Source organism: Felis catus, chromosome F2 (genome assembly GCF_018350175.1).
Source record: "Felis catus isolate Fca126 chromosome F2, F.catus_Fca126_mat1.0, whole genome shotgun sequence".
In the NCBI taxonomy this organism is placed as follows: Eukaryota; Metazoa; Chordata; class Mammalia; order Carnivora; family Felidae; genus Felis; species Felis catus.
In genome coordinates, this window is record NC_058385.1 from 11,673,238 (window position 1) to 11,697,459 (window position 24,222).

The 24,222-nt window shown below is 42.3% G+C and overlaps 1 protein-coding gene across 2 annotated transcripts in view; it reads right to left on the reverse strand.

Annotated features, from left to right (window-relative positions):
* Nucleotides 1-24,222, reverse strand: part of CA8 (carbonic anhydrase 8) — a 90,063-nt gene that overhangs the window by 59,778 nt on the left and 6,063 nt on the right. For both annotated transcript variants that reach the window (XM_045049682.1, XM_023248778.2), the window contains exon 3: nt 17,390-17,514. In XM_045049682.1, coding sequence (XP_044905617.1) covers nt 17,390-17,514 — 125 coding nt within the window. The remainder of the gene's footprint in view (nt 1-17,389; nt 17,515-24,222) is intronic.

Sequence of the window (24,222 nt, forward strand, 5' to 3'; positions counted from 1 at the left end):
AATTCTGGCAAATGACACCTGAGGGGAGCTCTGCTGGATGGTAGGGGTGAGGAAGACCTCTGGGAAAACATCCGATTGCTAAAAAGAGATTCCTAAGGCTGGTAACAGCATGGAGCAGGGCAAACCCTGTGGCCAATTAACTGGCAACAACTGCTAGAGCTGAACTACGCCTTTCCAACACAGGCTACCCTTCTAAGTGTATGCTCGCCAAACAGAATACTCACAGAAGCTCTAGTCTAACAGACCAGACCTGAATGTAATCCGAATGCCGGTCAACAGTGGAAAAAATACACCTTCGAAAACTCACGCAGTGATCTGCTACTACACAAGAAAGTAAACAAAGGAAACATACATGCTACAGTGTAGCAGACTCCAACGTAGAATTTTAAAAAAAGAAGACACAGGATAACAACTACTATGTGATTCGATTTATACAAAGCCCCTAAATGGGCAAAACTTACCTATGATGTTGGAAGTCAAGATCACGGTTAACTAACCTTGGAGGAACCGTGATGGGAGCTTCTGGGATACTGGTCGTGCTCTGTTTGTTAATCTGCATGCTGGTTTTTCATAGGTATGTTTACCTTCTGAAAATGCAGTGAACTGTCTATTTGTGGTTTGGGCACCTTTCTGTACGTACGTTACTTACCTATAAGATGTTTTATTGTAAAAAACAGAGAAGGCACCAAAAGCAGAACCAGTAAGAGAAAAATTTGATATATCAGATTTCATCCAAATCAAAAAGTTTTGGACATCAAGCAACACCATCAGCAAAACGAAAACACAATGCATATGGATAGCCAACAGACCCACGAAAAGACGCTCCATATATCATTAGGGAAATACAAACCAAAACCACAAGGAGAAACTCCTTCAAACCCACTAGAATGGCTCTCATCAAAAAGAAAGACAACAGCCAGTGTTGTCCAGGATGTGGAAAAATTGAAGCCCTCACACAGTGCTGACACAGGATGGGGAAAATGATGCAGTCCCTTTGGAAAACAAATTAGCAATTCCTAAAATGTTAAACACAGAGCTACCATATTGCCCAGTAATTCCACGCCTAGGAAATTAGGTGTGGACTGCCATATTACCCCGAATTCCACACCCAAGAGAAGTGAAAAACTTATGTCCACGCAAAAGCTTGTACACAAATGTTCATAGCTGCATTACTCACAACAGCCAAAAAGTGGAAACAAACTGAGTGTCCGTCAACTGACAGATAAACAAAAGGAGGTATATCCACACAATGGAACGCTTTCTGGCAATCAAAGTCATCAAATACTCATACAGGTTACAACATGGAAAAACGAACCTTGAAAACAGCATCGTTTGGTTACTATGAAATGTCTAGAATAGGAAAGTCTACAGGGCCAGAAAGCAGATTCCTAGTTGCCTAGGGATAGGGGTAGGGGATGAAGAGTAACTTTTTCTTTATGGGGTGATGAAACGGTTCTAAAACTAGACCATGGTAATGGCTGCACAACACTGTAAATATACTGAAGCCACTGACCTGTACGGTTTAAATGGGTGAATTTCATGGTATGTAAGTTTTGCGTCAATAAAACATTTTTTTAATGCAAGAAAACAGGGGCGCCTGGGTGGCTGAGTCGGGTAAGCTTCCGACTTTGGCTCAGGTCATGGTCTCACAGTTCGGTTCACGAGTTCAAGCCCCACACTGGGGCTCTGTGCTGACCACTCAGAGCCTGGGACCTGCTTTGGATTCTGTGCCTCCCTCTCTCTGCTCCTCCGCCACTTGTAATCTGTCTCTCAGTCTCTCAAAAATAAATACATGTTACCAAAAAATCAATGCAAGAAAATGGAGTCCTCTTACAACCTTTCATCATTAGTCTGTGAGGATGTGCCACTAAGATGTGATATGGCCATCCTGCAACCCTGAATGAACATTTCCAGGAAAGGGCCAAAGTCCTGAAATGACTTAGCAGGAAAACAAAGCAGCTGGCCCTTCAAAACACGGCTTAGCAGCCGAATTAACCAACCCAGGAGCTGCCCTTTAGAACTTTTCACAACGTGGAAGGAAAAATGTCCGACGCTTTCTGAGTTGCAAGGTGCTCCTCTAAAAGGGATATAGGAGGCTGAACAAAAGCACTCCCTTGGTTTCTGACATCAAATCTTTTAGATGTACACACAGCCAAATAACTTAATACATAAAAGAAAAATTTTATTTCAAGTCAAATTTGGGGTTCTGGTAGACAAAATGTAGCATTTCTTGAAAAGTAAAATTATGTCTAAGAACAGACAAAAGTATATTGAGCTTTGTGCTCTGATCTGGGGCTTTTCAGAAAATATCCTAAGACGCATTTTCTATATCATCATTTTTAATACCCTGAAATATAAAGACATGAGGCACGGAAACCGGTTATCAGCAAGCAGAAAATGTATCATCAGCTAAAGCAATTTTAGGAGTGTAAATCTAGTCCTAAATCTTATACTCACATTAATATTTCTTAATAATAAGCAGTGGATTTTTTTATTGGTTTATTGTTGAAGTAAGTAGCTTAGTAAGTTTCAAGGATGGATTAATTATTGGTGTGGATAAAGAGAACATATGCTACCACAATCGCTACAATCATAGTATGTAAACTGGTGGCCATTACCTAGGATTAAGAATATAATTTCCCCTTGGTAAAGTACTGCACGATTAAGCTTACTCAGGAACATTACATATTCCTATGATACCAATAAGCAGTAGTGACAGGATACCAAATGAAAGTTGTAACTGTTTTCTCATGACATTGCACGAAGAAAAGATACAGCGTGCTCTTTTATATGAACTCATTTAGCTGGAGTCAGATTCAAATAGATACATAAGTAAACAGTATCAGCTGCTCTAGTAAATGCTGAACGGTGGCCTCCCTTCTGAGTTACCGATCCGCATTTCTAGCCTCTTCCTGGGCATTTCCACTTGGATGAAAGGCAGCTGTCCAACTCAAAACATATCAAAGTATACACCAGGATTTTCCACCAAAACCGCCCCCCTTTCCGGCATTCCTCTAAGAGGCCCACCATTTTTCCAGTTATGGAGGCTCAAATCTTAGAGGAATCACAGACTGCTCCTCTCACCTGATCTCCAAACAAGCTAGCAAAACTCTTGGTTAGCTCTGAATGCTCTCTCCCCACATCATTTCTCACACTCCCTTCTTTTTTTGTCAAAGCCGACGACATCCTAGGTGACGTCATGACTTCCCCAAAGCATCACATGACTGATCGATGAAAATGATGACATTTCACTAGAAGTACCGTTTTGAGAAGGAAAGTGATTTCTGCATATTTTGTCACTGGTGTGTTGTCCCTAGTACCTCAGACTGCCTGCAACTCATATAGTAGGTGCTCAACAAATATTTGGTGAATGCATGAAAAAATGTGTAACTGTGAAATGCAGAACAGTGATCCCCACCGCCCTTAGTGAAATGCCACATATACATCACCTTTCTGACCAAAGAAAAGGATACCAATATCAACCTGACATTTAAGGGTTTCCATTCTTTGTTCCACCCTGCCATTCAAGATTTATCTCCAGCTATTTAATTTCTAGATCCCCTAAACTCCAGCTACAATACATTACTATAAAATAGCCATATGTATGGTTCACATATACAGAATTTATGTTTAAATAACCACATATATGTATTATTAAATTACCGTGAAATGCAATGGAGAAAACCAAGTAGGTTAAGGAAAGCTAAAGTCGGCCTCTCTGCTTATGTGACATCTGAATAGAGACCCAAAGGTGCTGAAGGAGCAAGTTAATGGCTACTGGTGGAAGAATATTCCAGACAGGGGAATTGCAAGGACAAAATCCCCCAAGTGGGAGAAGGTCCCAACTGTCCTCTTTACGTCCTCAGAACCTGGGTACGATGCCTAGAACTTTACCGTCTATTCTTTCACTCACTTATTTATATTTATTTAGAGCCCTCTCTATGCCAGGAACTGAGAGTCTATCAGAAATCAAACTTGCCAATGTGAAAATTCCTCCAATTCATCTTTGAGTTCAACTGTGTAACAATCTCAACCAATCTCAAATTCAGCATCACTTGGGTTGGCCTTGACATCTTTGCTTCAATTCCCTTTCCCTCCTGGCATCCCCATGCCATTTCACAATACACAGTGCTCCCCAGCCTCCCGCTCAAAGTCTCCATTCTTTTCTTTTTTTTAGTGTTTATTTTGAGAGAGAGAGAGAGAGAGAGAGAGAGAGAGAGAGAGAGAGAGAGAGAGAAAGAGAAGGCACACACCGGGGAGGGGCAGAGAGAGAGAGGAGAACAGGAATCCCAAGCAGGCTTCATGCTGTCAGCAAAGAGCCCGACACAAGCCTTGAACCCATAAACAGCGAGATCATGACCTGAGCTTAACCGACTGAGCCACCCAGGTGCCTGTCCATTCCTTTTTTGACCAGTGTGACATAAGGTACATGCTTACTATTATCCACCCCCAAATTATAGTATTTGGTCAGTCCAATTTTATGTCTACTATCTTCCCCAATGCCCCCGCTCCCCGCCCCCCCCCCCGAAAAAGGCTGGGAAAGAGAGGCAAAACAATCTGCCATTATCTCAAATCTTTGTCCCCACAGGATTCAATATTTATTCAGTAAGGGATGCAACCGAGATGTTTCTGATATTAGACTCAAATAACAAAGGATAATTCTTCCTATAAAGACGGTTCAAACTTGACTGGAACCTAGTTCTCCAGAGCCTTTTGGCTCAGCAGAGCAGTAACCCCTGTAACACAAGTCCTAATAACCTAAAACAAAATGCTGTGTTGTCTGCACAAATATGGTTTTCACGACAAATTCACAATAAAATCTCTAATAAAATTTAGATATATAGAAATATAAATATCTGTGTAATTTGATGCATCTTCACTTATGGTTTTCCTCGTCAATATCCTATTTCTGCCACATTCTTTAGTTTTTAAAATCCAGCGAGTTCTAAGGGCCATCAGGTGCACTGGCAGGGCACGGACATCCATGTTAAAAAATAACCTGGCCAGAGGAAAGGAGGAGAGACTCCAGGAACAGCCACTGCCAAGAGCAAGCCTAGCGATTCCAAGGAGCACAGATATCAAGAGAAACGTCTCTTCCAAAACAACACGCAAAAGGAGAGGCTCTCCTGGATGCTGCCTAGGAAACCCGGGCAGAAATACATGTGACCCTGTGAGGATCAATACAGCCAGACCATCAAGCTAAAAGGAGGGGATGAAAATTCCAAAGCTGAAAATTCTTTCCCTGCGAAAACAAGTCAACTCCAACTAACAGGAAACACAAACTAAACTCTGATAATCCTCAGTTTTAATTCACTTTTCTGTTGTGTGGAGAAACATCAGCCCTGCTTTCATTAAGACTCACATTGTGTGAGGCTTAGTAGGACTTCAAGTGCTTTTCTCTCTTCACCTTCTCTACAGCTGAGAGCATCTTTACAACCTTTCAAGGAACTGCTACCCCAACTCCTGTTGTTTTTTTTTTTTTTTACCTAATTTGCGAGTATTCTGGGATTAAAAACAATATGGATTGAAATGAGTCAAGTGACACTTGTATTAATTCAAATGTATCAGCCTCTCTCCACCATGGTACCTCGCTTTCTGACTCCCTGATTTTCCGATTCGTTGTCCCATGACTATCTCAGCCACAGAAGGTCCACTTCTCAGCATCACACTGGCCTTTTCTGATCGCTCGCCAAGCCCCAGTGCACCTGTCCTTTGCGACATTCCTGCATCCACCTCTCCTTTTTTCCTATCGTTTTTATCCTGCAAACTCCTACCCAATCGTCAGGGCCCAGCTCCAATAACCGTTCTTTTCCACAGCCCTCCCTGAGCCCAGCAGAAAGCCACTATTCCGCGGCGTCGGTTCCCTTTTAGATGTCATCATTTTTCATAGGCCTGTCACTCTGCTGGGAACATGAACCTCTTCTAGACCTGGATTATTTTTCATTTATTGTTAAAGGTCGGCACCACACCCAGCAGCAAACACACAGCAGCTGCTCCCTAAATGCGTTTCGAATCACTTTTCATTGAACCTTTCTGCTGTTATCTCTTCACGTGTTTTTACCTTAATCCAACCTCTTCCCACCAGACTACAGAATCACCGCACACAAGTATTGGCGTCTTACATGCTGCGTATCTCACAGGGTTTGGTACTTGACAGGTGTTTGTGAACCGAACGGGAGGTACCAGTCTGCCATCCTGCCTGCCTACGAGACTCAAAGCCCAGTAGTATCTTTCTTCTCACTTGCCCATGGGGAAAACAGTGCCTCAGAGAGAAAGCCTCAAAGGAGGCCACCCACTGGAGCTCAGCTGAGGAAACAGTAACAGACATTACTAATGGCACAGCCTTTATTCCACTAGACCCAAGTCCTTGACCGATACAGGCAAGCTCGAGGTTGGCCAGAACACAGCAAGATTGGGAGCAGAGTTAAAGCACGTCATGGCTGATAAGCTAATTAGAAACAATGCCCACTGATAAAAATCTGTGATTATTTGTTCTCCATGACAAGGTGGATAAGTGACATTTGTTCTTAAAAATTACTGCAGAATAGTTCCAGCACCGTGCAACCCAAATTCGGAATAGGATTAATGACTTAAGCCTTGGACTTAGGTCACAATTTGGGGGAAGTAAAACAGCTCTTTTTGTAAATACATTTATATCTTTGGTTTAAACAACTGGCCCAAGCTGAGATGCTACATTGGGCAGAAACCCCCCCACGTAGGTTAGAAAGAAAAAAAATAAATCCTGCACATGCATCAAAATCCTCGCTGACTCCATCTCCCAGCTCCTTCTAGAAAGGAGGAGACTGTGCGACTATCTTAGGTACAAAGGAGCAGCTAGCAAAAAGGGATTTGGTCCCAGATGATTAAAATGAACAAACCGCAAGAAAAGGAAACCGCACTCTCGCCTCTGATTCCCAAACGGAGTTGGTCTCTTGCTCCAGTGCCATCAAATGTTAAAGGATAAGTGGGAGAATTTTTAAGAGTCTGTCTTAGGGGCGCCTGGGTGGCTCAGTCAGTTTAAGCGGCCGACCTCGGCTCAGGTCATGATCTCATGGTTCATGGGTTCGAGCCCCGCATCGGGCTCTGTGCTGATGGCTCGGAGCCTGGAGCCTGTTTCCGATTCTGTGTCTCCCTCTCTCTGTCCCTCCCCCGTTCATGCTCTGTCTCTGTCTCAAAAATAAATAAACGTTAAAAAAAAAAATTAAAAAAAAAAAAAAAAGAGTCTGTCTTATCAACAGGAAATGCCTCTTCCCAGCTGCCCGTTCCTAGAAAGAGGGATTCTGCCTCAACCAGGCTGGCCTTCCTCTCCGCTCTTTCAACTAACCCCTTCCTCTTTTTTCTTTTCCTTTTTGAAATGAGAGCTACCCTTCGAGAGCAGGCCCATACACCCTGCCACCCGCCCCTTGCCTGTAACTAGGTGGGCAGAGCCTTTTCCTTCTACGCTACATCTCCAGTATAGTTCTATTCACAACAGAGGTAGTGTTTTGTTCTCCATTTGATGACTCTAATGCTGCCCTATTTCTTACTTGTTCAAACCCCAGGCTGGAGAAAGGGATCCCTTTATAGATCTCCTCAGAGAACTCATCAATTTAGAGAACTCATCAAGGAACGTTCACGAGAAATACATTAACTCTGAAGCCAAATAAATTGGTTCCACTGAATAAGCTCTATCAACCAGAGCTCTAAGTGACTCGTTAACTGGGTTTAGAGAACATGCTTGCCTCAGGGCCCCAAGTGAACACATTAATTGATGAAAAAAGGTCCATCTTTCATCTGTCGGGTCCTACAAGCATAAATGTCTTCCTTCTATACTTAATGTGTGTATTAACAGTTTAAAATCTGGATTTCTTTTTTTCTACTCAAGGCTTCTAAAAAACAAAAAACAAAAAACCCGAGACAACTATACTATCATAAATTACATTTACATACACTGCAGCTAATTATGCCCTTAAAATGCTTTTACAAAGTACTTTAAGTGAACACCAGATTGTGTTTAAACCACGATATGAGATACTCGGTGCGTGGTGCCTCCAATATTACACCATTAATTTTTACAGCCTCTCCCTAAGTTCCATAAGGGTTAAGTACAACTGTATTATCTTTATGTCCCAGCAAAGGAATTGAACTTGAATGGCTACAAAGAAGTCCTATACCAAATACCATGGTGAGCTGGAATCCGAGTGGGGCTTTCTCTGATGGAGAGTACCGATCACCAGAGCAGGCTTCCTTCTGGGAAACCACAGCACCAAAAGTTCCAATTTCCCACAGGGTCCATGGCCCAACATTCTAGGATTCCATAGTGAGTTCCTGTTGTGCATAACACGGAGAAGCTAAAAGGAGACATGTTTTCAAGCACAGCAAAGCTGTGGCCAGGGCGCAAGCACAATTATCTTACCAATACCACTGTGCCATTTTAAGCTGTCATTCTTAAATACCAAAAACAAACAAGCAAAAAACCCCACACCTTATGTAGTTTCTATACTAATTAAGATCTTCTGGAATTAAAAATCTTTCAATAGTCTCCCATTCGATTAGAAGTTTTAGCATGCCAATACTCACCTGACACAGGAAATATTTATTTGATTTTCACTACAAAATAGACTGGTGATATAAATTCTACTGCATGTGCATGCACCATAATCATAAAAACATGTCTCAGGGAACATATTGACTAGACTTGTAGAGGACAATATATTCAAGTAAAGGGTGGAACAGGGGTTTCAAAGAAAACAAAAGACTTTTTTCTCCATTCATATTCCACGTAATAACAACAAAAAAAGCCTTTTGTTTTCCCCTTAGGAACTTTTCACTAGATTTTTTAAAATAATTTTTTAAAGTTTATTTATTTATTTTGAGATAAAGAAAAAAAAGAGAGAGTGGGTGAGGAGCAGAGAGAGGGGTGGGGAGAGAATCCCAGGCAAGCTCTGCCGTCAGCAGAGACAGAGCCCTGTCTGGGGCTCAAACTCACAAACCATGAGGTTACAACCCGAGCCGCATTCAACAGTCCAACGCTTGACCAAATGAACCACCCAGGTGTCCCTTAACTAGATTTTTACCATCACAATCACAATTGCCCCCTGATGTCCTCCCATCTCTTCCTCATGGTAGGAATAATAATAATAATAATAATAATAATAATAATAATAATAATGGAATAATGACACCTTCCTAATATACTAAAAGGTTTACTCCTTGCCAACTTTGGAGCTACTTTTGAACCCTCTTCGTAGACAGGAACATCTGAAGAGGTTTACTACCTTGCCCAAGGTCACAGAGCTTGGATCTGAATCTTGCATTTTCTGATGTACCGGCCTAAACTCTCACCAACCCCAGCACACTGACCCCTCCCCACCCCATCCCACTGGTAATCTATAGGTAGGTAATGGGGCAGCAGCACTGGCCCGGGGGTTCCAGCAGCTTTTCAGAATCTAGACCTTTCCTAACTTGCCCCTCCCACCATCAAAACTTTCCTATCCTGTGTCTTGCTGATTCTAATTTTGTTAGGTTATCGCAGTTAAATTAACCCTGTAGCAGAGTTACACCTGACACAGTGCCTTTCACATACTAGTCAATAAATGTTTTGTTTGGTTGACAATCATTTCCCTTTCAAATAATATATTTGCTTTCTAGTAAGTATCTTCAAAACCTTCCTGTAATTAGCTTCTAATAGCCTGAGTTTGCATACTGCATAGACAGGGTAGAGGGGATAAGGCCCTTTAACACTGATTTGAAAGCTCATCAATTTAGGGGGAAAGGGGGGAGGAGATAAATTGCATACAAATGCATTTGCACTCCCCCCAGTGCAATAAACTCCACTGGCTGTCTTTGACACTCATCGTTGTATCCCTATCACTTAGCCCAGAGCCTGAGCAGTAGATTCCCAAGAAACACTTGATTGGATGCACGGATGCATGGATGCATGGATGCATGGATGCATGGATGCATGGATGGATGGAAAAACAACAGATGAATAAACTGATGAATAGATGGAAAGGAGTTAAAGGTGGCCGCTTGGTTATGGACTATATATTTAAATCAGAGTCTATTTCTTACCTGAAGATGCATTAAGAGATCTATTTTACTGTAGAATTTATATCTGTTAGAACCCAATTTAAAATATTTTCTTCTTGCAAGTCTATAAATTATTTATACCTATTACACCTGTAAATTAATTATACACCATATACATTTACAGAAACAATTTTCCATTTTGCACAAATTTGCCTTACTTGTAAAAATATACATATAAATGATTCTTCCAAATTTAGTTTGCCGAAAACATTTTATACATCTTCAAACAACAACAAAGAATAATCTACTAAAAGAAATAGTTGCAAATATAAAATGAAAGGTAGCTTCAAAGACGACTCAAAGGTCAAACTGGCCTCGTGCACTTCTATTTCTAAGTGGGAATGGAAGATTGCCACATCATGTGGTACAGCGAAAAGAACATTTCTGTTTGCTCAACACTGTAATTTATTTTCTATTCAGTAAACTGTGAAGTTTCTACTCTAAATACATTTTCATAAATGAGAAAATAAACACGCTAAATCAAAGCAGGAACTGTGATTTTTATGTAGTAAAAATGCAAGTGTTCACCAGAATTCAGGAAACATAAAATTTGTTTTTATTTATCTTTTTTTTTTTTTACCCAGATATGAGAGGGAGTTTCCGCAATTATGACCACAGAGAGGCCACAGCACGAGGTTCTAATTCCTTCATCTGTTTTTCCATGAGTCTCAATCTGCTAGCCCTGTGGAATATTCCAGGATGCCAAATTATAATCATAACAATCATATGTACAATTTGTTCCTTTTTTCTGATCAAAATGATACAATTTCCCAAAGAAGCTGAACATTCAAACTTTGAGTCATTTCCTTTAGTATCAGTCTTACCTCCTCTTTCCCTTTTTTCTTCTAAAGCAACCTCAATCCAAAGTATTAACTACCATTACAAATACAATCTCAAACTGGAGTTGATTTTTCTAGGAATAATGGGCTTTGGAAAGTGGGCGGCTGGGGTGGGGGGGGGAAGCACTCCTTGGAGAAGTCAGATAATACGTCTTGTGACCCCTGCCATTGCCTGAGCTCGTCCCCTTCTTCTCCAGACCTTGGTGAGCACCCCAGCAAAGCGGAGGGACTACCTCATCCATTACATCCACGCCGGTTCTCGGGGGGCAGCAAGGGTCCCAACCTTCACGACCCCACACTGCTATACCTTCACAAAGCCACTCTGAATTTTGTCTTCACAGTCAGTAAGGCCAGGGGACCATGCCACAGCTTCAGCACAGTCCTATGCAAGGCGACAACACTCCCATCTCTGAATGGGGGTGCATGCACGCATACAAGACCCTCTCGGGCATGTTGGGGGTGGGGGGAGGCAGGGAGACAAAGACTGTTGTGTTGTCTCTTGTCGATCTAACCCATTAGAGAAAAGACCAGCAGCAGAGGATGACTCTTTTTTAAGTGGAATATTTAATTAACTAAAATACCCCCTCTTCCACCCGGGCCATACATTATGGCTTCCACCAAGTTGCCCTGTGACCCTTAATCTTTAGGAGCTTCAGATTTCTCCTATGTTAAACAGGAGTTTGTGCTGGGTGATCTCTGAAGTTCCTTTTAAAAATAAATTATTTAACTATATATCTTATAGATCTAATCTCATCATATTTTTCTCACTGAAGTCAAGGGAAGTCTCTATTTCGGAAGCGAGTCACAAACACGAAGCTCTATTTGAGACATCCGTGGGAATAAAGTAACTTGAACAGATCCCCCCGCCTTTCGCTGTTGACCATGAAAACTCTTCCTGGTGCTCCCCAGAGCCCGGAAAATTGACAAAGGCCTTTCAGTCAGGCAAATATACGAGCATGCAAATAGCTTAGGAAAAGCAAAAGGCCTGATCATTTTTACTAAAAGAAAACTTAAATGGTAGACACTAGTATTTGCCTGAAAAGAAAAGTACAGGATACACAGAAGACCCGGGACTTAGAGAGTGGAGAGTGTAATATTCAGAACTGGTACGGTATCAGGAGACACACTGTTCAAAATGTTCTGTTGGCCTGGGGCGCCTGGATGGCTCAGTTGGTTAAGCATCCAACTTCAGCTCAGGTCATGATCTCACAGTTTGTGAGTTCGAGCCCCGTGGTGGCTTGTGTGCTGACAGCTCAGAGCCTGGAGCCCGCTTCGGATTCTGGGTCTCCCTCTCTCACTGCCCCTCCCCCACTCACGCTCGGTCTCTCTCAAAAATAAAAAATTAAAAAAACATTAAAAAAAATATTTAACAAATGTTCTGTTGGCCTATTTCACAACCAAGGCCTAGACTCTTCACAACTAAAGAGTCCTGCTCTGCACAAACTTTTTTTTTTTTAATATTTACCTAATGCACCCAACTTCCCATAAATAGCTGGTATGTGGCTCAATTACCGCTGAGTCCTTTCGGAGAATACAGAGCAATAGCTTCTCTTTAAATATACAAGATAAAAATAAGAATCTGTCCTACAACATGCTCTTCCTTGGTAATTCACTCTCAAATTACAAACTTTTAGGCCCAGAGGGCAAGAAAGACCCGCCCGCCATGCATGACCTCCTGCTGGTCTGTGGGCAGGACCAGTGCCCTTCCTGACAAGACTATCATTCATCTATAGTGAAATGAGAAAACAGAACTAAGGTTACGAGTTTTTTAAAAGCCAAGTCTGTTCAACTTACAGGTCCGTGTTCATTCTCAGACTGTATCCTTCCTACTCTCAGCTAGTAAAGATAGGTTCTCTCTATGAAATGATGAGGACATTATAGTTAATAATGTTCGTATTTAAAAAAAAAACAAAACTTGGCCACACTGTTTCCCCATCCTCTAATTTTTTTTTTTATTTCATTGTTCCTAAAATCTAAATGCCTGGGAAGCACTCTTCCATGGAAGTATTAAAGTAGCAACTCATGGGTGAAGATCAATCATAATTTACCAAGAGTTCTACGGACCACGTTAGGCTACTTGAAGTAGAAAAGCAGCTAAGAGTCTTCTTAGACAAGTGGCGGAAACAGAACATACAGCCTGAGAGTTGAATGTGACCCTAAATACCTAGCAGTTCCTCCAGTGGTTAGATCTGTAACAAAAATTAATGTGAATGGAATAAATTATCCTTATGGTATGGTGAGTGAACGCAATATACCGCTATGGCAAAATGACAACATTCTTACAGGATTCAAGTTGGACTTCAAGAGCCAGGGTATCTAATGATGTCTAAAGAGAATATGAAGGTTTTGCAGCCACCAGAAGGACAAAGACACAGGAATTCATTTGACCGGATCTCAGACTTCTCTGCAATCAACAACCTCCCCCTCCTGTTGCCACCTTGATTCAATACCACAATGCAAAACCTCCACACGTTAAGTAAGAGAATTCCAGCTGGTAGACATGACTCAGACATTTCTAAGAACGTAGTTTACATGTACAAACTCATTAGGTGTTCAGCTAACAGGAAGAAAAGTGCAGCACAATTTACTTTTCTCTTGCTAAGGCACTGTCCTCTAAACACAAACCTGGAGTATGAACAACAGAATTCAGGTTTACGAGACGAAAACAGCAAGAATGTCAGACGCTGTGGAAGCTCATCTGTGTCTCAAAACTAAGAAGTTCAAGAAGGAAAAGCAGAAATGGTGTGCCTTATCCACCCCACTTAGCAAAACAGCTGCAGTTTAAACTGTCTGAAGTCACAAACTGTGTTAATATTTGAAGGCATGTGGGTGCTGGCTACTAGTACCATCAAAAACCTTCAGAATTGTTTTTACTGTATATGTTCATAACTTTAAAAAGTTAGTGGGGAGACTGATGAATGACTGTTAGAAGCCATTCTTATGTTTCACGTAAGACACGTGGTCAATATTTGTTTGTAGTGTTTAGTAAGCCATTCATTTCAGGTTAAGTGAAATCAATAAAAGGAAAGTACGTATAGATAGATGATCTGGAGATTAAAGTTAGTCTTAAAGTATAAATAAAATATGGAAAGTATCTTTAAGAAACATTTTTTTCAACGTTTTTTTTTTTTGTTTTTTTTTGTTTTTTTTTATTTTTGGGACAGAGAGAGACAGAGCATGAACGGGGGAGGGGCAGAGAGAGAGGGAGACACAGCACAGGAAACAGGCTCCAGGCTCCGAGCCATCAGCCCAGAGCCCGACGCGGGGCTCGAACTCACAGACCGCGAGATCGTGACCTGGCTGAAGTCGGACGCTTAACCGACTGCGCCACCCAGGCGCCCCTAAGAAACATTTTTTTAATAACACGCCCAAAAGGGTACTGGATACCCTCCCTCTCCACTGTCCTATTTGCCATGCCCTTGTGCTCCAGGTGGCCTGTGAGGGCAGTTCAGGACCAGGGGACCAGGGGCAAGTCACCTACCTATCTCCACATCAGCCATCTCATTCCCTCTTGGACTATTCTACAGGGAGTGTCTCTCTTCTCTCTTTCAGCACACCGTGTGTGAGCCCCCTCCCCCGGAACACCCAGCTCAGTATTCACAACCACCATTAAAACACAGCAAAACAAAACACATAAACAGAAAACACGTGGCTTATAGATCTCTCCCTCTGCTCCTGCCCACTCACGCTCCTGCATTTATGCGCTCCATGGGATACAACACTACACAAACATCGGATGGTGACACAAGTATTTTCTCTAGGATTGGATCAGGGATAATCTGGGGTAACAAAGAGTATAAATATTATTCATCACCTATTTTGGAAAAATTACAGCAAGTAATTCCATTACCCTAAATATAAATATTTCTGCAGAAACAAAGCCTATCAGAATTTAATCTTCACTCAAAACAAACCATTACCTGTGCTTAATGGACCAGAGCAGTTAAAGTGGCACCAAGTAACAGAACCAGTCTGAACATGTGGTCTGGAAATGCTAATCCACCGCAGAGCAAAGAACACACACCACTGACTCCCTTAATCTAATCAAGCTTTCTCAAGGCTGTAAATTCCGTGTGTTGCAAGCAAAGCCACTAAGTTCTCACCTACAAGTTGCTGCCTACCCAATTACTCCCATCTGTCACTAAATTTTTTTGTATCACACTACGTCTTTGAAGATGGGTTGAGAGGAAGTGATGAAACGGTCTTTCAATCTCGAAGAAGAGGGCAGAGCTGAGGCACTGGCCGTCCACTGTTCAACCTGCCCCTCACTCTGCCCTCCACTACCCTGCAGGTTTAACTGTTTTGGACTGTTTTGTGCCCTCTCTCCTCTCTGATGCATCCTGGTGTGTACTTTTCCTTGTCACATCGGGTGAGGACAGCACAGTAGCCAGAGGTGACACAAAGACACAGCAGAACTGTTTTCAGGTGGTGGAAGTCAGACGATGTCTGTAGGCACTGAGAAACACAGCGCTTAGAATGGTAACGTCTGAAGACCCAACCTTCCCCATCAAGGGCTTAAAGGAGCTGCCCTCCATTACGGTCCTCCCGATCACAAACTCAGGTGCTGCTCAACATACTGTTTTCCCTCCATCCTTAAAACACTTAATATTTCACTTTTAAGACTTGAGTCTTTTTTAATGAAAGGGTTATCCTCAGATTCCGAGGGATTTTTTTTGAAGTTTACTTATTTATTTTGAGAGAGAGAGAAAGCGAGGAGGGGACGGGCAAAGAGAGAGGCAGGGAGAAAATCCCAGGCAGGCTCCGCACTGTCAGCGCAGAGCCCAACATGCGGCTCCAACTCAAGAAACGGGAGATCGTGACCTGAACCAAAATCAACAGTCGGACACTTAACCCAGGAGTCCCCGAAGAGACTTTTTAAAAATGATAATTAGGGGCGCCTGGGTGGCTCTGTCTCTGTTAAGCGTCCGACTTCGGCTCAGGTCACGATCTCACCGTCCGTGAGTTCGAGCCCCGTGTCGGGCTCTGTGCTTACTGCTCAGAACCTGGAGCCTGTTTCAGATTCTGTGTCTCCCTCTCTCTCTGACCCTCCCCCGTTCATGCTCTGTCTCTCCCTGTCTCAAAAATAAATAAAACGTTAAAAAATTTTTTTTTAAAAAAATGATAATTAAAGCAATATCAAGAAGGCCTTCCTCCACCTTCATTCTTTGAAATACAAATATCACTTCCATAAATTATACAGTAGTGATTTCTAGTCAGTAGGCTGGACCAGACACAGTGTCTAGCCATGTTCAATTCCATACTTAATTAAGGATGCGTGCAGTTGCGAGCAGGGAGAGAACTGTGGGTCCTTATAGAAAGAAATATAAACAAGGCCTGGACCAACAGGGACATCACCTGCATTTCACAGAGACATACCTAGCAGTGGATTAAATGATGGGTGTGAAGAAAGAATGAGAGGGAGACTTTTTCCTCAGGAGCTGTCTTAGCCACCTTGGGCCCAAGTCACCACGGGTGGCGTGACTTTCAACAAACACTTATTTCTCACAGTTCCGGAGATTGGGCAATCCAACGTCAAGAGGCCGAGAGATCTGACGTCTGGTGAGGACCCACTTCCTGGCTTATCGACAGCCGTCTTCTTGTTGTGTCCTCACGTGGCAAGGAGCAGAGAAAGCAAGATCTCTCTGGACTCCTATAAGGGCACTAATCCCGTTCATTAGGACTCTACCCTCCTGACCTCATCGAACCCTAATTACATCCCAAAGCCCCCACTTCCTAATACCATCATATTGGGGGTAGAGTTACAATATATGAATGGGGGCCGCGAATACTTCAGTCCATAACAGGAACCCATAGGATCAGTGAGAAAGACACCGTAGGCACTAAAGGTTATGACCCATGAGTGCCATGGCAGCAATCGGTCAAGTACACCTGGAACACAAAAGAGGGAGAACTCATTCTGCTTAGGGAAGGAACTCAGAAAAACTCCCATGGAAGAAATGATACATCCACTAGGTATTGAAGAAGCAGCAGGAACCGAGTAGGAAACAAGGAGGGAATTCTTCAGACAAAATGTCTAAAAATCTCTAAATGCCTAGGGTGAATAAAACCAATTCACCAATTTTAATCAGAGCTCAACTAGACTTTTGGCTAGTGCTGAGGTGCCCCCAAAAGTTACTGGATTTCAGTTTATCATGTATTTATGGCATCTACAAAACTGACCTAGTGAATCTGCAGAGGCAGCAGAATTTTTAGAACAGTACCAATGCTGAAAGGAAACTTATTAGTGTAGATTACCTTTACAGCCAGTTGCCCGTGTGCATCCTTCAAGCTCACCAAAGTTCTTGGGAAGCGTCATCTGCTGCCCTGAGCTTACGTTTCCGTAAATACTTTATCATTTTAATATAAATTGATAAAATCCAATTGATGTGCAACTACTTCTAAACTAAACCATTCTCAGTAAATCATTGAACACTTTACATGAACAGTAAGAGTTTTATAAGAGGGTTTGTTATTCTTACCTCCATGGGAAAAGCTTTGAAATTAACTGTGTGCTCAGAACCGCGCTGGTTTTCTCTCCCCCAATGAAATCTAACTTCATACAGTTCAAATTCATGCCCTTGAGGCAATGGACCTCCTGATAGAACTGAAAAAAGAAAATTAAGTTCTGTTTAATTACATCTCAAACATACTCATCAGTATAGCATTCTAAACATGGGGAACATTTTTTGCCAGAAAGCTCTCATGAGCTCTACAGATTGAATTCATATAGCCAAAATGAGAAATATATTCTAACTGTGGGATGCGCTTACACTATCATATCGATACTAGATTTGAGTCTAGTGTTGAGTTTCCCCAAAAGTTACCGATTTTCGGTTTATCATCTATCCACAGCATCTACAAAACTGACCTAGTGAATCTGCAGAGGCAGCAGAATTCTTACAACAGTAAGTTCAAAACTGAAGTTCAGAAACTGAAATGCTTCGAAATGTTGCAGAACATCAACTTCTTGTGTCTTTCAGGTAAAGGAGTAGACACAGAAAACACACACAGTACCTACTCTCCCTGAGACTTACATTTAGCACTGCTCAGGAGACAAGAATAGAATCTGTGCCTCAGACTGACCAATAATTTGTTATAAACCTGTCAATAAATTAAATCCATTAGAGATCATCCATTTGCACCAGACTTTCACTTTAAAAAGTGTAAGCTAACAAAATTATCCATGAAAAGAATGATTATGGCCATATGATTTCTCAACAACAAAGTAACACTTGAAAACGTATTTACCATTTTAGAACCACAGACACGCAAGTGAAATAAAATTATGACAGAATATTAACAATGCTTAAAATGTCAACGTTTGGAAAAACGACATCAACGTTTGTTCTATGGGGGCCGTGTCTCTATGTCTTATTTCCAGATATAACCCAGAACTTTGTCCCAAACAAGAGCACTCTAAGGATGAGGAAAAGTACATCTGTGTAAGAACCTGTCTCGAAGCAATAACATACTTTCCTTAAACATTCCGGGACAGCATTCGAAAAAACTTAGTTTATTACAGATGACCAATTTTGACATCAATGAAGGTTGTTTGCATTCTTCCTAAAAATAACTGTTAACTCTAAATGGTATTGGCTAAGAATTGTAAGTTATTTTTACTCTTTCAGTTAGGAAGCTGAAAAAAATTTACCTCTTCCCCCAAGAAGCAGTCTCTGTGAAAGAAATTAGCATTCACACTCGGGCCACCATTGTGAAGGAAGCAATGGTGCCCAAGGATGAGTGCCACACAGAGGGACAGTTCTGCTGTCCATCCTTACTCTAAACCTCAAAGGAGAAGTAAGGGAGTTGGTGCAGCATTATCTGTTTGGCTGGTTCTTCATCTAATAACTTGTTCTAGAAACGTGTTAGGGCTTCTGACATCCAGTACGTGTAATACAGCCAGAAGGCATAAATTAGAAGGAAGAGCAAAGGGAAAACAAAAGACAGAGACAGGTGCAGACGGGGAAATGCGGCTGCCACGCAAACGAGTGCCGTGAAATCCTTACCAAAAGTACCCTATAAATTTGGTTTTAAGCTTTCTACCAGCTCAAAGAAGAAAAAGAGCGATCAGCAGCAAAACACCATGATAATTTTCCAAGGATGTACACCTCACAACCAGCGGGGAAGGGAAGTGAGACAAATGGTCTTTAGGAGAACACTACCTGGCGCGATTTTAACGTTTTCCTCACGCTTGGTCTTATTTTAAATCGCACAACAAATCAGAAGGGTCAGTCGGTGTTAATCATCCCCATCGACAGGGGAAAAAACGTGGCCAAGAGGAGCAAAGTGTGACCAGCCCTGGGCACCCGGCTAGCTAGCAAACTTCAGGAGCCTGGGACTCCACTCTTCTGATCCACATTGCCCACTGACACAGGACAGGGGGATCCAAATCTCTGCATCTGTTTGCAGGAACTAAAAACAAAAACCAATGAGTTCTTTAAGCTTGGATTTCTAAGCTGCAGTCCTTCTTTTGAGAACTACTACACCTCATCCTATTTTCCAGAACCATCAAAAAGAAAATGTAAATACATGGATCACAAAGGTTTACAGATGTCCCAAACTGCAGAGCAAGTGCATGGCATCGTGTCCAATAACCCATCCATGCTGTGGATGAAACGCTTCTATTTCAACCACCATGCCACAGTTTGTGAATAAAAATCATTCCTTTCCCTTGGCTGTCCAATGCTGGTCTTGAGAAAAACCAGGAAGGAAGTCTGGGCTGTACCCACTCCCAAAGGTGGAAAGTACCCCACCTCCTAAACCAAAAAGAATAAATGGGAAAAAGCTTCTGGTACGTCCCGTGCCATACCCCAGCCTGCATCATCAGAACTAGAAAACATACCCCTCACCATGCACAGCTACAGCCCCACCTGAGGTCTGGTGGGGGGAGACGGGTGTTCTCTAACTCTCTACTCTTTCAATTGAAGGCAAAAATGGTCTTAGAGGAGGCTTAGCTCCACGTTGCTAAAGAAAAAGAAAGGGTAGCATCGTGAAATGAAGCACATGTGAAACGGGAAAGAGGATTTTAAAAAATCTTTCCCCAAAACCTCTTTTCAGGGCGCACTCTCACACACACACACACACACACACACACACACACACACACACACGCGTGCGCGCAGTGTTTCTGAACTGTTACAGGGCAGTCCACCAATACTCTCCTATAGAAAAGGAGGAAACGGACCTTGAGTGATTTCAGGGGACCAAAATACAACCTCCACCTGATCGATGCCTGATATTTCTTCAACAGGAATGAAAGTCTTTAGTTTGAAACTTGAGGACAGAGCTGATATTTTGACCTGTGTCTTCATAGGGAGAAATTCCAGGCCCCCAGGGGTTTATTTACTCATCCTTTCAACTAGTATTTTTATACCAGGTACCATATTAAATACTTAAGATACCCTGACTATGATAAAACTGACAAAATTCACTAGCCCCATGGGTCTTACATTCTATTGGATAAAATGCAAATTCACGCATGAATGCTGAGTATGTGGTATTTAGTCCCTACCTGGCAGGTTTGTTAGCTGTGAAGTCATTATGTTCAATAAAATTATAATGAAACAAGAGCCTCATGGGTCTTACATTCTATTGGGTTGAAAATAAACACAAAGGAGGGAAGCATTTTGCCCAGGCCTGGTCCCCAGGGAGGGGTGACAAAGACGCGGCTTTCGGCCAGCACTCAGGCCCTGGGTACCTTTCGCTTTTGCTGCAGATGAATAATCCAAAGTTAAACCACACTAAAATCACATGGCTGTGCAAAGCCATAAAAAATGACAAAATACTGACTTCAGAATTTTATGAGGTGCCAAGTAAAAGCATTACCTGTTCATCCCCCAAGAATGATTGCATCTATAGACTAAAAATAAACAGTAGCTCTGTTTTACCCATTTGGCAACATCCTCTTATTCTCCCTTTTCCCAGCCTATTTTTTCATAAGGAAACTAGTCATACCAAAAGCGGTATACTCTCCTTACATTTATGCGTATCAAATTTTGCTGAGTGATATTCTGTCACCACGTGGCAGGTTTATTAGTTGTGATGTCATTATGTTCAATAAAATTACACTGAAACAACATGAAAGTCACACTGATGACACATTGCATTTCCTTAGAATAGCACACTCGTGGAAAGAATATAAAATAAACCAATGCAATTGCCACCGTCTGCATTTTCTCTAACAGGCAAGGCTATTATGCTTATCCACATAAAAAGCGCTCCTTTCAGAAGCCTCTGCAGAATTTGAGAATCCCATAAAGACATGATATAGAAGCATTTACCCAAGTCCAACTAAGCTTCCACAATCCTCTGCTGAAAACAAATTTTCCAGACAGTTCAAAGGCTATTGATCAAGGCTTATTCCCCCTCATTTCATTTGAGTTTAACACACGTTTTGAGATACACTCCATGCCCAGCCCCGTGCTGACCACCAAGAATCTCAAAAGAAGGACATAGGCTCAGGGCTAGCAAGACATTCTCAGTGCTTCATGAACTTAATACTGTAGTTTAAACAGATTACATCAAAAGCAGTAAGAGAAAGCGCCAAGGAACCGGGAGGATACCAAGCAAGAGCCACGCCAAAACCAACGGGGCGTCAGAAAGTCATGGAACGCTTTCCAGAGGAGATAACTAAGCAGAGTCTGGAAGATCAAGCCGAGAGAAGTGAGCGAGTACATTCCAAGCGGCCAGAAGAGGCTGAGAAACCCTGAGTGTGTTTCAAGAGAAAAAAGGTAGGCTTCAAGATGTGAGCCCCGGGAGGGGACTTGTAGGCTGTACCTAAGAGCTGGAGTTTATCACAGAGGGAATCACCGATAGCTTTTAAGCAGAGAACTAATATTTTTTTGCCCTTTAAAATACTACTCCCATACCTTCCTGCACAGTGGACCATCAAAGGACAAGCCTAAATGGCTGGCTGTCCCAGCTCAGGCAGACACGGTGAGGCCAGGAGACAGAGCCTGCCAGAGCCTTATCTCCAACACGGAGGGAAACCCATGTTAATGGTCCCTGATGTGTCCCCCAAAGAATCTCAAGACCCAAAGAGCTCATTCTCGACAGGTCTACCGGGATGGTGGACCATCAGAGGGCAAGCCTAACCACCTGGCTGTCCCAGGAGACACAGACTGCCAGAGCCATATCTCCAACATGGAGGGAAACCAATGTTAACATCCCTGAGATGTCCCCCAAAAGATCTCAAGACCCAAACAAACAGCTCATTCTCGACAGGTCTGAAGGTTTCATAACCTCAGTTTAAATTTTAAGGAATCCAAAAGGTAGTCATAAAACATTCCAAAAATAGTATAAATTAGTTCTTTTTTAGCATTTGAAGGCGTAAATGCAAAAATCAATTATTTTATGGTCTTTAGCTTTTAACCTACACTTTCATTTCATATTAAAGAACAAATGTCATCAGCTTTTAAGAGCGGACATAACATTGACAGTAGGGGGAGGAGGCCAGTTAGGTTGCTCTGTATAAGCAAAGTGAGACAGATTAAGGCAATTTTCCAGGTGATGCAAGACCCCCAAAGTTAGCTAATAATAAGTATAATCAGAAAGAAATTCAACCCTGACATCCCTATAAATAAACAATACAGAGCCACTTCCTAAGTGAAAATAACTTAAAGATATTTTTGACAACTTCATCTTTAAATCAGCAAGGTTGTTAAGAAGCACTATAAAAAGTTGTCATGTTTTTGGTGGGGGGGGGGAAGCATGATTGACAATAAAAGTAATCTAGTCTAAATTTAATATTGAGAATTATAAAAGACCCAGAAGTAAAATTTTCTAATTAAGGTTTCTATAATAAGTTACTGCGAAGGGTACAAATGACCTGTCCTGATTAGCAATCTCTCCCATACTGACGGCCCGTTAAAAATGTCATTACCCTTAACACACTGTTTGTCGTCAGAAGGAAAGACATTCTATTCCAGAAGCCTGGCCAGTCTCACGCTTTTTTGTGACTTAAGTATTAAACCACTCAGGCTATAGAAATCTACAGTGCTATTTTTATACTTAAGCTACTTTTCATACCGCTGTAAGATGTCTGATTTTAATTTGTGCACACTAAACGTTACGATTCCTGCAGTACAGGGATTCCCGTGTCCTACAGGGAAATGGAGCCGTCCATGTGGCAGCCTCAGTAAAATGCCCCATAGTCAAGAGATAACAGGACCTGGAATGTGGTGCTCGGCTCAACCCACGTTAGAAGGCACTCTGTCACCTTGAAATATGCACAAAGGGTGAAGCACAGTGACAGGATCCAAAGTGTGGTCCAGTCACAGGGGCTCCACCCCAGCGCACGTCTCTGACGATTCCCATCTTTGCCATTTCACGGAATCAGTCACCGAAGCCCTGTGGATGGCATCTCAGAACCACCCCCCGCCCCCGCCCCTTGTCGCCCCTGCCTTTCCGATGGCACTCCCAACACAGCAGCTGTTTTGGTTAACTTAATCTCTTGCGATAACTTTCAAACTGGCTCCCGACCTCTCCCAGATCCCATCTTACTTGGTATGGCCGGGTTAATTTTCCTAAAACATATTCTACAGAGGAAAAAAAAAAAACGTTATACTCTTTACACCTGGCTCCAGATCCCTCATGAGTTTGCTCCAACACAGCCACTCCATTTATAGATTAACCTCATTTAACACGAATGAATCTTTTCTTTCAGTTATACTTCAGGATTCACTTCTCCTCATCCAACGTCTACACCATCCCATATATCTTATGTCCTTTCTGCTTACTGCCCTCTCTCCCCATACACATTCCAATCATCCCAATCCAAATGCTCTTCAGTCTTTGTGTTTTCTGCAAATGCTACTTCCTGAGCCAATCCTCCCCTAATAATGTCAGCCAAAAATAATCTCTCCCTTACACCTATCTTTCACGATCCGCCACTGCAAACTTCTTTTTTCAACGTTTACTTTTGAGAGAGAGGGGAGAGAAAGCATGAGCAGGGGAGGCGCCGAGAGAGAAGGAGATAAGAGTATCTGATGCGGGCTCTGCACTGAGAGTGGAGAGCCCGATACGGAGCTTGAACCCATGACCCGCGAGATCACGCGTGACCTGAGCCAAAATCAAGAGTCAGGTGCTTGACCAACTGACCCACCCAGGCACCCCCACCACTGTATGCTTCTTGAAGGCAGGGTGCAGGCCTGATTTATATTTACCCGATCCAAGAAGGGTAATACCTTACAAAAAAGGTAAAACAAAGATTGCCACCTGCACCTGGGCAAGCCAGATAAAACCAGCGTGAGAAGCCAACGCATACTGCCGAGTGAAAGAACGAAAGAAGCCAATGTAGGATCCCAACTAGATG